Raw genomic sequence first — 14,484 nt, forward strand, 5'->3', positions numbered from 1 at the left:
TCCATTCACCCTCCAACTGAATATCATGAAAGCATTAATGGGCCCTGAAAATGCCTTCCTGTTTTAAAGTCTCTGCGTGTTTGACTTTAAGATGAGATAGATCAGCAGATAGTCAATTGAAACCTGCAGGGATAGATAAGGACAAAGAGGGTGGAGGTGACACATACTCACCCATTTTATGGCCAGTGTGGGGGTGTGGGAGGACAGAAAGACCCCTGTAGATGTCGATGAAGGAGGTCTGAAGAGGCCTTTGTTGATAACAGTGAAGGATGATGCTCCGGGACTCGTAGATGGTATCTGTTTTTAACAGACCTAAAGATGGGTCTGAGAGAGATGGGCAATGAGCCACACTTCATTCATTAACTAAGGGAGAAAAAAAAAGACTGAGAGAGAAGATTGAAAAAGATGCAAGTGTTTGAACCTAGCTTGTTTATGGCGAGTCCTTACAAGGGGTTTTCCAGCAAACGCCTTTCAACATAGCAACATGAAACACATGTTGGAAATGGGAGTTGGGAAGAAAACAAGAGCCATTATTGGCATGGTGGGAGTCAAAATCATGAAGGAGTGAAGTCTTAGTAACTGGCATATCCTCCTCCACTGTGGTTTCTTATGAATCATTATTAAGAATTACAGAAAAAGCCCATTTATAAACACATGAACGTTTTATTATAGCTGTTGTTTGAGTGCACAGAGCAAAACTTGGTGAAAGCACACTTTTTTTTTTATCTGCCTGTTGCTTCTGCTTGCATGTCTGGTATTGTGGTTTGTCATCAAGCGTGCCTTCATACTGCAAACAGATGGCTAAGATGAACACTTGAGTAGACACTAAACATATCAACTCTTCATCTTTCTGTGAGGGGAAGAAGCTACATCAGCAGAAAAGAGCTGTACAAAAAAAAAAAATCATCTGCTTGCGTCTCTACATAAGGGGCAACATGACTTTGATTGACAGCCTACCGCCATGTAGGCCTCTGACATTTGGTATTTGCAACACAGGAAAGATCCAGAAGGAGAGTTTAAGGTGGCAGAGTGCCAACAAGAAAGAAATATGATCCAAGACGCCACGCTGCTGGACCGAACGTCTGTCCTTTAAACTCTCCGCCAGTAACTTTAGCTTACAAACATCTAAAGCCTGCAACTAACAGTCCATTATTGGCCAGTAGCCTATGAACCTATTTAACTGAACAATTCAAAGTCAAGAATTTAAGTTAGCGCATCAATAACATTAAAAGAACTGGCATGCCTTTGAAGCTGGAGATACTGTATAAAGCTAAGCTCAGAATCAGATTTATTGCCAAGTACATATACGAGGGAAGCTCTACAAACTACGCACTTTACCCATCTAGCAAGCAATGCTACTGTTAGCTAGCCAGCTAAAGTGTGTAGTTTCCTAAACCCAACAACATTATGTAGCACAGTATATAGCTGAAACAGTAAGCTAGTCTTTGCAGTTGCTTCACAGATGTAACATGCACTAAAACACATGTCAGGTTACTACAACCTGTTAACCTATTAACCTGTTAACCTATTACTGCAACCCATGTTGTGTTTTTTAAGCAGGACAAATTAAAATGTGCCAACCAAAATAAGAAATATGGGAATGATGTGGCATGAATAGATAACTTGTGCTCTAGGCTAAAGAAAAAAAAAACATTTTTCTTTTATAAAAAAATTAAAAACAAATGTAGTATAATAAAATGAAAAATAGTGAAGATGTTTCTAATAACTCTTTATTACATTTCATGAACCAATCGCTAACTCTATTAAGAAACATTAATTCTTTGTGTGAGGAAACGCCTCGAGGAATGACTGAATAATTTGTAATGAATTTCCATGCAGGGATTTTCCACATTTTGGTCGGACACTATTGAACTCGCCACAGTTGTATATCTTCCATCAGAGGAATGTGTTGTGTACTCCCTCCCCTTTTACAGCATAGACCCCCATCTATGCAGTTACTTAAAAAAAGACAAGATTACTCTTAATGGGTTTTGGTGAAATGACTGAGCAACCACAGATTTGGCAGACACTCTTTGTGGCTTAATTTCCTGCGAGGACACGCCTCCTTTATTTCTCTGTTTTTCTAATTTCTTAAATTTTATAACATTTTTAGCGTTTAGTTTTAAAATTGATAATCTTATTTAATTTTTCTTAACAAAATCTAAAAATAAACTGACATGGCTTGACTAAGAGTCTGACTGCTTGTTTGCTCATTTGTGCAGATTTATTTTAGTCTTTATGAAGTAATGTGACCAGGTGTTACCTTCTAGACTTGAGAGAAAGCATGAGGTAAAGATACGAGGATAATTATAGGACCCCACATGTGTTTGTGTGTGTGATGTGTACTGTATGCTCATTTCCCCGTCTGTCTGGGTATGAGTGTCTGTTTAGATGCGATCCGCGCGGCTCTGTGTGTTCATGTCTTGGAATGCGTATGACTACCTGCATTGTGGATCTGTTGTACAGTAGCGTCTGCCACACCTGTTCACACCACGTCACCTCCTGAAGTGTCTGCTGTCTGGTTTTGATGGGATCCCTCGCGACAGCTTTATTTACAGTATGTCTGTTTGAATTCACTATATTGAGATAAAGAGGAGATTAAAAACACATGAGTCAAATCCCCTCCTGGTTTTGTGTACGTACAGTGTATTTATACATTGAGTGCTTCTGTGACCTTGTCTTCAGGAAACCCCAGAGTAATAACTCACATTGTGCAGTGACAGGAACTGCTGCCCAGTGCAGATACACCAGACCGTTCAACCGCCAGTTGCCAGACTTTTATCATCACCTCCCTGTCCTTTTGTAGAAGTGTGAATGTGTGTGTGTGGACACGCTTAGGAAGGGGTGCAATATGGCCTTTACTCAGAGATAAAGCAAGAGTTCTGCTTGAAGAATTTCTATCACTGAAACAGGTTCAGCGTTAAGGAACCCAGATGTGTGCCTGTATGTAGGCCCGTCTCGTCTAAAAGCAGAATCTAATGAGATTTTGAAGCCAATTTGAACTTGATGACTTTTCCTTAGTTTAGTTTGACCCAGTATAGTCTTCTCTCTTTCTCCTTTGCATGCTTTGCGATCCTTTTTCTCATAAATCCTTCCTGTCATAATCCTCCTCCAGCCTGCTGCAAAAAAACAAAAACTTGAGATGTTAAAAGAAAGAAGGCTTTGTTGAAGTTTGCTTCAGCGTTGCTTAAATCTTAAACCACCACATCTCTCTTAAAGATAATCTTCTCACATGTCTTAAACCGTAACTAAGCTTTCAGTACAAACATCAACATGAGAGAGAAAACCAGATTCAATCGAAAAACGTGGTGGACAAAATCCACCGCAGCTCGTTTGTGCTCTGTCGGCCCAGATTCATTTCAAGACTGCAAAACAACTTAAGCCAGAGCTGTTTGTATGCAGAGCTGCAAATAGTTTCACATCTGTTGAGATTCTCCAAACCACTGCAAAGCAGGTCCTCAGGATGTGTATTTAATGTCTTTCAGTTGCCAGTTGAGTGTTGAAGACTTTAATGCTGCGCTACCTGCAGACCTGTAAACTTTGTTGTAAAATCACCCAAGCCCTTCTTTCTTTCTTTTATTTTTATGAATTTATTTTCTCCCCCAGATGACATTTAAGCTCCTTTGAGTGGTTTTTAGCTGGTAATGAAGCAGACTGACATTAATACTGAGGCCTCTTCACAAAACTCAATGAGACCATCAGAGAAACATCTGATTAGTTTGTCCCCTCAGCCACAGGGTAGATGCAACTAATGTGTTCTCCCCAATAAAATGGAGATGCACAAAATGTCTTTTTTATTATTATTTAACCAGGAAAAAAACTCTTTTTCGAGAGTGTTCCTTTTTTTTTTTTTTTTTTTAAATGACACTTTAGCAGGAGAAATGTCCCTTCTTGCTGGATGATTGTGCAGCCATCATTAAAGCTTGGTTGTGTATATATTAGATGTTAATTAAACAGGCAAAAAAAAATGCTTTTCTATTTTTAAAGCAAACAAGACGGTTATAAGATTGATTATCTCTTATTGTCATAACCCCCGCCTTTGGGGTAGATGCCAGGCATGAACATTTAAACGCAGGCTGCAGAAACAGCCTGTTATCATTTCCCCAGCAAAGATTCAAAGTGACACATTTGATATTCATAGTGAGGGAGCTGCACAGGGACTGACGCACCAGCACCTGCCTTGCAAGGGCACCCTAGCAGTACTCTGGGAATCAACCTACATCCCAGGGACCAGACCAATTGCAATACTGGGTCTTGTACTGGCAACTCAGCAGCCCACAATGGACTAAGCTATTGCTGCCCCTGTGGATTATGAATGTTCCTCTGATGACTGTTTCCTTCGAAGAAGACTCCAAATTAGTGACTTCAAAACATCTGTCACAAAGGTACACATTGGTATGCTATAACTATGTACCCTTTAACGCAAGCACTGTCACGCAGCTGTCAAGTCATGCAACAATAAAAGAACAGAAGAGCCACACACTCAAAGTCGGTTTCCTGTGCTGGGATGTTGGGTCCTTTGATAACTGATAACAATGTTTAGACTAGCTATTCTACAGACATGTCTGTCTGATTCTTAACAAAAAAAAAGTTGTTTTGGTGACAAAGCGTATGAGGGATGAGGGTTGATGTAAGATACAGGAGTGGAAAGGGAGAACGTGTGGTTGGAAATGAGAGACGTGAGAACAGTTAGCCAGGAAAAGCAGAAAGAATAGCTGAGACCAATGTGTCTGATTTGTGCTTTTCTTGGAAGTTAAATGGATACTTCAGATGCAGCTGAAAAATGTGATAGTATTATCAGAGAGTGAGGAGCATAATAACATGATTGATGCGTGTTGGTGCTCTTAGAGGTTTGTTTTGTAGGCTTGCGAACTGCATCGTCTTTTCTATCAAGGAAGAATAACACTTTAAAGGGTGAACGCTGGTTTACTTCTGACATTTTTGGAGTACGAGTCTTTTCAGAAATGTTTTTGTAGCTTGGGGCAGACATTTTTATCTGACGAAAAAGAGAAACTATTCAAGACCGGGACCTGTGTTTTAAAATAGAAACTTGATAAAAAAGCAATTCATATTATTGAAGCACCAAATGTTCAGTTTAACAAATAGGACAAACAACTGTGTTTGTTTTAAGTTCATGAATTCAACATGAACAGAAAGTGTGATCCTCCATTAAGAAAAAAAAACTGAGTATACGGCAGAGTTTGTACATCTGCAGCATGTTAATTATTTTAAAGTAAATGAAATGACCCCTGCATGTAAAGCCAATCCACTGTGACCACACAAAGAACTTTTCTATGGAGCCGTCATTCATTTGGAAATACACTGCTGAAATACAGACAATTTACAGCCGCAATGAAAAGTGGTACTGGGATCCTGTGGAGAGAAACAGTGTCCAGTTTGTCATGGAGTTAACACCTCTCCGTCCCCAGAGACACATTTTACAGTGTTATGGACTAAATGTTTTACTGAGGCCACGTCTAGATCATGGAGGGTCAATTACTGTCGCTTTTTCAGCAGTAATTCAGTAACAACACACACACACACACACACACACACACACACACACACACACACACACACACACACACACACACACAAAGAGTAGGAAATCCAGCCCTCATTAACATCTGGACATGCAGACAAAAACATTTGCACATTTTCTTTGGATTGATTAAAAAAAAAAAATGCAGTGTCCTTTCTGACTTTTCGTTTTGTGCAGCTGTGAGCGAACACACTCGCCCTCTTCATCCCAGTAAAAGTGATCTTTTACCTGCTGTCAGCACAACAGAGGGGGGGGGGGGGGGGGGGGGGGGGGGCTGCAGCAGCTCTGTCCTTCCCCATGGAGACTATCAATCACTCTGTTGCCATGACAACAGTGTACTCCAACAGGGTAATGCTCCAAGTTCTGACGTTTCCCTGGAGACCAGTGGTTCACTGACAGACTCATGTGTCACTGTGGAGCTTTTACAGAGAAAGACGGGGATTTGGCATAAAACGCTGTCCTGGTGAGTCGTATTTTTTAATTATTAGGGTTTGTGATGTTAGAGAACTTCCAAATGAAAAAGGAAAAAAAAACAACAAAAGGAAAAAGTAGCCCTAAATTTTGTCTCTGTAGCCACTTCCTGTTACACTTTCTAACCACATGGATGTTAGTCATCAAATATTGGTAAATAAAAAAAATAAAAACTACCAACACCTCCATAAACCACTGTTCAAGGGGTGAGACGTTACTTTATTAACTTTAATACAAAAACAGATGATTATTTTATGCAAAACCAACAAAGACTGTCTTGTTTTTAAAAGTATGCGACAGAGCAACAAATCAGTTTTGTGAAATCGGTTTTCTGTTTGAGCAACCAAATAATAAACATTTTTAGGTGAGTTTAAATCTTCTGTAAGAAAGAAGGGACTGTGGTGATATTAGGTTGATGAGAGATTTCTAAACTTGTTTTAAGGAGATATTTACAGTAAGAAACAACAGTCTTTTTTCCTCCCTTCTTATTCTATTTGCAAAACAACCCCAAAATTGTCTCCATTCTGTACCAATGTCTTTCTTGATTGAGTTTAACTAATGAATAATCACACATTATAATTTTAAAATAACGACCTTTAGAAGCTGCAGAACAGGAAGGATAATAAGAACTAAATGAACGTTTGTTCTCCTGTATGTTTTATCTCTTCAGAGAAAGACTAAGCGGTACACTTCACCAGCGTATATATCTCTTTTCAAATCAGGACCTTGTGTATAAGTTGAAGTGCATTATATTTATTAAGAAAACAAATAAGACATCATTAGAAAAGAGCCGTGATTTCTAGATGTGTTTGCATGTATTGACATAATTCGTTGCCCCCTGATGCCCCCCTGATCCTTTGACCTCCTCCTGCAGCCTTTCTCTATCTGTGGTCAAAGGTCACCAGTTAGCGGACAGCGCAGGCTGGACCGTCGTCACTCAGAAACACTGAGACCACGAAACCACAACCAGACTTTAGCCTAAAATAAATACTATAACTGCTGGCCACAGTACATGTTTTAGTGTTGTGAGTGAAAAAGGTCATTAATTACAAACAACCAAACACCAACTCAATCCCCGGGTGACTCCTTCAACGATCCTACATTTGATGTATGACACATGAGAGAGAAAGTGTCCCAGACGCATAAACATCACAAGAGTTTGACTAAGACGCTGAAGCATTGCCAGCTCCCAGGCGGCTGTGTTTACTCACACTGATGGCAAGTTTCCCTTGTGTCTGACTTAGAAACATGCATTCCCACACTGGTAGAGCATGAAAGGTTATAGGGGCACCTTTTTTTTTTTTTCTTTAACCTGTTTCTAATTAGTTTCTCTCTGAAGTCTGTGTGAGTCATCTGAGGGGAGGGAGTCATGAGGCGGCTTGCACAATGCTGCTCAAATGCACGACTGCAGGTATGCACATGCACAGAAGAACATGCACAAACACTAGTTTCTAACAGTAAGATGAAGATAAGATACAACCTCAACAAAATGTGAGGTTAATGTTTGCAAATGTGAGCGCTTGGCTGCATCTGTTGATGACAATCTGAAGGAAGTGTTGCTGCATGAACTCCTCAGTCCCTTCACAGCAGTCGTCCAACATCTGCTTCACTCTGAGACGACTTTTCCCAGAAGGACAGATGTGATTCAAGGGAAATCAACAGAAAAAGCTGACCGATGATGTAGTTACAGTAAAGACTAAGAAACTATAACATGGGGGAGCTACATTTAGACAATGAGTAAGCATGACAAAGATGATGTTTGCACTGATTTTCCCAGCTTTTCAAAAAAACCCAAGAGAGCTTAGTTTTGAGAGAGCTTGAATCAGAGATTTGTTTTGAGCTTTATTTTACTTAAAGTCTAAACAAGCAACATAAACTCAACACCAGTATGCTATATTGCCCAATTCTATCTGACACTGATACCTTAGTATGAAGCACTCAGCAAGCTACATGCCGATTTGTGTCCTGAATGTGTTTCTTCTTGTGTATATTTTCCATGGAAAATAAAGAAAATGCAACAGGGGCTCGTTGATGTATTTCTGCTTTTGCAGTACAACAAACATAAAGAAATGTGTTGGTTCGGACAGTTAATCTTAGTCGGAAACATGTCTTGTTATTTTTACTTTGGATTTGTGGTCAATGAATAAATATCATATAGAACAAGATGAAAAATTATTCTTAAAGGAACATCTAAATTTTCCTGTTTTCCACGTTTCTAATGGTAACTTTTTTCAAAACACTCAGGGCTCCTAAAGAAATTGAAACATTTTGGGTTCCTTATCTGTTATGGGAAATAGCCGACAACTCAATATAAACTGTCCTTAATAATCTACAAGTTATTGTAATACATGTTTACTCTTTTTAAAGGATTGCTGCTCTATGAACTTCAGCAAAGTTCACAGTTTCCTGTCTTTTGCAAAGGTTGAGCTGAAAAGTAAAATCATGACATCTGCACTTTTGCATCAAATGTGTAAAATCCTGGTGGGCGTTATACGTCTGTTATTTTACAGGTGTGGAAGCGCGAACAAAAAGGTCTAAAATCTCAAAGAAATGACAACTATTTTATTTCGTGATACATTCTTGTTTTAACATTTTAAAGAAAAAACAAGAGGAAGAGCTCTGTTTGGAATGGATGTATGGCGACCAAATGAATGCTGGGACAATTTTTTATGCTTTATGTCCTTGAGAACATAAAATGTGTACATACACGGTAACCTTTGGGGGATTCAAATGGGTGGCTTAAGCGGTGCTGGTACGTATAGCGTTTGTTGACCATGTGTGTGCGTGTGTCTGTAAGTTGTTGCACTGCATAGTCAGCAAGAAGTGAGGGGGAAAGGAACAGCTAGGGGCCACTTAATAGTCAAGTCAAGCGCAACAACCTCCACCCACCACACCTCTGCGTACACACACCTGCACACACGCACCTGCAGGACCTGCACTCCAGGACCCACTGATTTATGACGTAGACTTCACAGAGCTGCAGGTAAACTGTCCCTGGACACTCACCCTGTGCAGGTGTGTGTGAGAGTGTCCATACATGAGTGTGTAATTGTGTTTCATTATGTGGACTATATGGAGTATATAAAGTGTAATGATCTATATACCAGTGAAGTGGACTCCCAGCACACACTATAGAAAAGTAGAGCCACTTTTCTTATTTTAGAGATGTTCGTATGACGTGAAGCTCTGACGGAGCCAGGTGGATATCTTTAAACCCACTTTATGAGCGGGCGTCCCCCAAAGAACAGATCATTATGAGTCACTGAGGAAAAGATAAGAAAGACTCTGAAAACATAGACGACCTCATCAGTCACTACAGACTATAAATCACATTTCATTATCAACACAATGCTACTCATGTTGCAGTTTTATGACTCTGTAAAGGGATTATATGTTTAATATATCAGGGGTTTTTCTGTAAGGATAACTACATGTCTCTCAAAGCAGATGTCACGACAGAATAGAGCACCTGAGCACTCACTTGCCTCCAGTCATGACATCACTTCTCCTTCCTCACACACCGCTGCTCTCACTTTTCTCCCTTTCAGCTTGCATCAGATATCTTTCTCCATGATTAGTGCTCCTCTACAGCACGCAAAGAAAACGGCAGAACATGTATTTACAGATGTAAGAGAAGAGTATAAAACAAGAGGCTTAGTGGAAATATGAGCTTTATACTGTGTGCACACCTTGATGTCCCAGCCAGAGACGTAAGGGTCAAATCGAATTGATTTAGTAAGTTTTCCCAAAGTGTGACAATAATTTAGTCAAGCTTCAAGTTATTTGTGTACATTCTTGAAAGAGTTTTTAATATTTATTATTTATGCACAAGTTATGGACTGGGAATTTGATGTATGTTATACCTATAGGTGATTTCCTAATAAATGGACTACAGGAAACAGAAAGGTGGAAAATTAGCCAATAAATGAATTTAAAATAATTTGTGGTAAGGTTTATTATTTCCAGCACAGACATAAAAAAAAAAAAAAAAGGTTTGGGTTTAAAATGAAAAACAAAAAACCTAATGGTGGGATGTGACTTCATTTATTAAGATCACATATTTGAATGTTTCAGTTTTATTATTTTAGGTGACGTTTTTTTAAATATTAGTTACTGGAAAAATCAAGATAGTACATCCAGAACTGGGATACTTGTAAGAAAAGTCGATCAATAAGCTCACCTTCCACAAGCTATGAAATTAAAGTATAATTTCAATGTTAAAACATTAATAATACTGACAGTTTTTACGTCTGCAGAATGAATACTTGACTTTTATTTCTTAAACTACATTTGTGGCCAGAACTTGTGAACTTCAGTAAAAACACATTTTAAAAAGGGGCTTTTAACGGAGTTTACTTTCGATGTTTTACGTCAACTTTCACTAAAAGGGACGTTATGAATATTTACTCGAGCAAATATGCAGTCATGTTAAGCATAGATTGAACTTGAATTTCCCTCGGGATCAATAAAGTATCTATCTATCTATCTATCTATCTATCTATCTATCTATCTATCTATCTATCTATCTAGATGTGTTTTTATATATCTATGATGTTACGTGTTTGAGCGGTATTATAAGTCAGCAGCGCCCTCTGCTGTCAGAGCGACGCATCACAGCAGTGACGTCATCCTACTGACTGTATTTTGCTATTAGCCAGTTTTGTCCACGTGACGACAACAGAACGATGGCTGCCTCCGCTGCGGTCCGGTCGAGCATGGGGCTGACTTTGAGACTTTCTCGAGTCATACCGGACTGTAGCACCTGTCCTATCTACAGGTTAAGAGGCTGCGTGGGCAGCGTGGCTAACTTTCAAAGACGGGGTTCCTTTGACAACTTCAAGACAATAAATCGACACTTACAGACGAGTATAGGTGAGGAGTGCAGCCTGCTAACACTTTTAGCCTCTGTCGCTGTGTAAAAATGCTCCTGTAAAATATTTGTTTACAATACTTCAGATTAAGTGGATGCACGTGCACGTTTTATTTTACTCGTGTTTAAGTTTTGTTGATGCCAGCTTTGCTTGGCATGCAATAAGTCAGAGGACATATTAGAGTCTGAAGTTGACTCAATAACACTTGTGTAACAGTCAGTCCAAAGACATTCCTGGTTCCAATGGTCCTGAGAAACTTTGAGCAACTTTTAAAAGACTTGCATAACGAGACTGGAGGAGCTGACGTTTGTTGCATTTTCTTTAAGGTCTTCACCACAGTCAGGATGGGAACTCCAACGCAGAAGACCCGGAGGATGTGTGAGTTTTTAGTGTCCTCATTGGTTTATTCACATGTAACACATTTACTTATTAGAAGCTCTTACACAAACTACATCTGGCTCTTCAATCGAGATACACTGTCCAAGTTTAAACTTAAGGGAAAGATGGTTTAAATTTATGCCCAGTCATGCTGACATTGCCCTTTTCTTTGCACAAACACTCATGCTGAACATGGGCTGTGTCATTGCTGAAGTTAATACAAACAAATGTTACTAGTCTAGATGAGCACCCTACATATTGTGCATACTGTGTTTACGAATTAAAAGTTCTATTCGTTTCACAGTAGGGCGTACCACGAAGCAAGATTAGAAGGTAATCCGGTTCTGTTGCAGTTGAATGGTGTTGAAGGCGATTCGACCTAATTACAGTTCTTTATTAAACTGCTTACATCAGGTCTTATCTTATTGTTAGTAAAGTTTATTTGTACAGCACCTTTCAAAGACAGACGTCTCAAAGGGCTTCACATTAAAGGATTGAACACAGGTAACACAAGTTACATAAAATCAAATCAAAATTCATTGAACAGGTGGGTCTCTAGCTGCGTTTTCAAAGTCTCCACAGAGGCCAAGGCTCTAAGTTCTGGGGGAACAAGGTTCCTAAATATAGTAATATATAGGTGTCAAAACCTCAAAGGCCGTCTCCCTTTTCTGTTTGTGTGAGGAACAACCAGCAGACCCGGGTCAGATGACCTCAGGGACCTGCTGACATGAGCCGGAGCTTGACTATGCACACGTCGAATCACAATAACAAAACAGAAACAGAGCTAGTGTACAGACATAAGGATAGGTGTAACATGAGACCGTCCAGATGATTTAGTCAACAGCCTAGCAGCAGCATTTTGTTAAAGAGATGTATTCTGCGTGTGGTCATCATCATTAGAAACAATGCTAAATCCCCCCCCCCCCCGCCCGCCCCTTTAATGTGAGCGCGCACACAGCCGGCGCTCTGCAGAAAGTTCATAACCAGCGTTGTGATATTTGATACGTCTAACTGCATCTTCCAGCTTTGTAGAGCCAGCTTGCTTGAAGAAAGCTCCGTCGTGGTATACCCTTCATGTGCTCCTCCGTCACAGAGACAACAGCATTCATAATGTGCAATACTCAATTGGATAGATTATCCAGCATGCACTGGAAAAGGGCGAATGCTTTAATATGCCTTTCAATCTGTCAAGAAGTATGGTGCGTTCAAGTGGTGTCGGAAAAACGAGTTTCTAATTTGGAACTTGGTAAAGAATTAAACTTCCCAACTTGACATCATCAAATGTGTTTTAATAATGTTAACATAGTTTGTTTTTATTGATTCATGTATTGCACATGAACTTTTTGCCCAAATATAACTTTCAACCGAACTGAAATCATGTGAACACAATGAAGTTGGAAGAACGACTTCCCAACTCGGAAGCTTGGACCACCCGAGCAGCACCTGAATGCAGCAGTGGTATTAATGATGTGTGGCCAAGAAAGCGGTCAAAAAATAAATTCTGAGGTTTTTTAAATGCTAGCAGCAGGTTACTTTCATCCCACATCAAGCATTTCCTTAACACAGAACACAATATTACTGTACTGTTTTAAACCATGACAGATAAATTCTAATCTTTGGTTGTTAACAAAGCTGAATGACTCTCGATTGACTGCTGTTTAGGGTGAATGTCGTGTATATAGATCGGTCTGGCAAGAGGATTCCAGTGAAGGCCAAAGTGGGAGATAACGTCCTGTATCTGGCTCACAAGCATGACATTGGTCTGGAAGGTGAGCATTAAGGAGGTGTCGCGATGATTTAATGGAGGCATTGTTTAAAGGAAATGGTCTTTTTGTTCATCTGCTGTTTGATTTTATTTAGGAGCCTGTGAGGCATCACTGGCCTGCTCAACATGTCAGGTGTATGTGAGCGACGCCCATTTTGACAAACTGCCAGAACCTGACGAGAGGTACGTCTGCTACTGTGATGTTTTCCATAACCACAATGTTTGAACCTCAATGTTAATGTGATAAAGCTGCCTGGAGGCCACTGTAATTGTTGATGGAAATGTCGGTGCTCTAGGGAGGATGACATGCTGGACATGGCACCCATGCTTCAGGAGAACTCCCGGCTGGGTTGTCAGATCGTTCTCACGCGAGAGCTGGAGGGCATGGAGCTCACCATGCCTAAAGTCACCAGGAACTTCTACGTGGATGGGCATGTTCCCAAACCTCACTGAGAAGAGGCCAAAAAACAGAGAGGGGGAGGACAGTGAGCTTGACACCATGCTTGCTGGTTGAGTAAAGGGGCGACGATGAAGAGATGCACGGCGAGGATAGCGGAGTCCGTAGCAACTTCCAAGACGCCGAGCAAACTGACAAATTCCACAGTTAACAAATGACGGGTCCTGCCTGCAGAGCCAGACACTACACGAGTCTGGGTTACTTCCAGAGAAACGCCTGGTGGCATAACTGACGGTGTGTTTATTTCTGTGGAGAGGTCTCCGGCCAGCACTGACAATATTCAAAGTCACAAGCTGCTCTTGTTAAAATTCCAGACAATTTTAAAGACGTGCCGTTTGTGTGAGAAGTCGCAGGACAACAAAGCTGATCTTGTTTTTCCCGTTCATCGGAACATTCCTTCTTAAAGCTCATATACGCACAATTATCACAGACTGGTGTTCTTAATCCATCTCTGACGGTCCATTATTGTCACCCTGATTCACTTGCCAGATACAGGAGGCATATAATTTACTTTTGTACCGATTTCTCTTGTAGTTGTTGTGATGGCTGATCTACTGTATATGTACCAGCGGACTAAAGTTCTCTAAAAGCCATGAAGTGAAGCCAGACACAGAAGAAGCAGCCCTATATTATAATGAAGTGCATTTGAAAAACAATACACTAGAAGCTAAAGAATCATATTTTAGAATGACATAAACATTTCAAAACATGTTCAGGTGATATCTGTTAAATATCTGATAGGAGTGATTTGGGCATGATGAGTTGATTTGCTTCAGGTGTGCTTTAACCCGGATCATGTGGAGAGGAGTTCATTATGAAGCTGGTGGGCTTAATGTTACCATGTGATGACTTTACCAACACCTACTCTGTACTTATGTCTACTGTACTCGTCCAAGTTACGCACACATTTATGTCAATTGTGTATTATGTCATAGAAATGGAAAAGTTATTTAAAGTTGTGCAATAAAATCAATTTTAAAAGTTACTTCGTTTTTTAACT

The 14,484-nt window shown here is 40.0% G+C and overlaps 1 protein-coding gene across 1 annotated transcript; it reads left to right on the forward strand.

Moving 5' to 3' along the window:
* Window positions 1–10,674: 10,674 nt before the first annotated feature.
* Window positions 10,675–14,469, forward strand: fdx2 (ferredoxin 2). Its single transcript, XM_079334757.1, has 5 exons — window positions 10,675–10,885; window positions 11,211–11,262; window positions 12,925–13,031; window positions 13,123–13,210; window positions 13,324–14,469. Exons 1-5 carry the CDS (start codon window positions 10,699–10,701, stop codon window positions 13,478–13,480), a joined length of 591 nt encoding a protein of 196 aa, XP_079190883.1. The 5' UTR covers window positions 10,675–10,698; the 3' UTR covers window positions 13,481–14,469.
* The last annotated feature ends 15 nt before the right edge of the window (window positions 14,470–14,484 follow it).

This window comes from Symphodus melops (genome assembly GCF_947650265.1).
Source record: "Symphodus melops genome assembly, chromosome: 2".
Taxonomy (NCBI): Eukaryota; Metazoa; Chordata; class Actinopteri; order Labriformes; family Labridae; genus Symphodus; species Symphodus melops.

Bases quoted from the DNA above. Each gene is read 5' to 3' on its own strand.
- fdx2 (XM_079334757.1), top strand. From the start codon at position 10,699: ATGGCTGCCTCCGCTGCGGTCCGGTCGAGCATGGGGCTGACTTTGAGA. The intron at 10,886-11,210 runs GTGAGGAGTGCA...ATTTTCTTTAAG, and splicing joins ACACTTACAGACGAGTATAG to GTCTTCACCACAGTCAGGAT. The intron at 11,263-12,924 runs GTGAGTTTTTAG...ACTGCTGTTTAG, and splicing joins GCAGAAGACCCGGAGGATGT to GGTGAATGTCGTGTATATAG.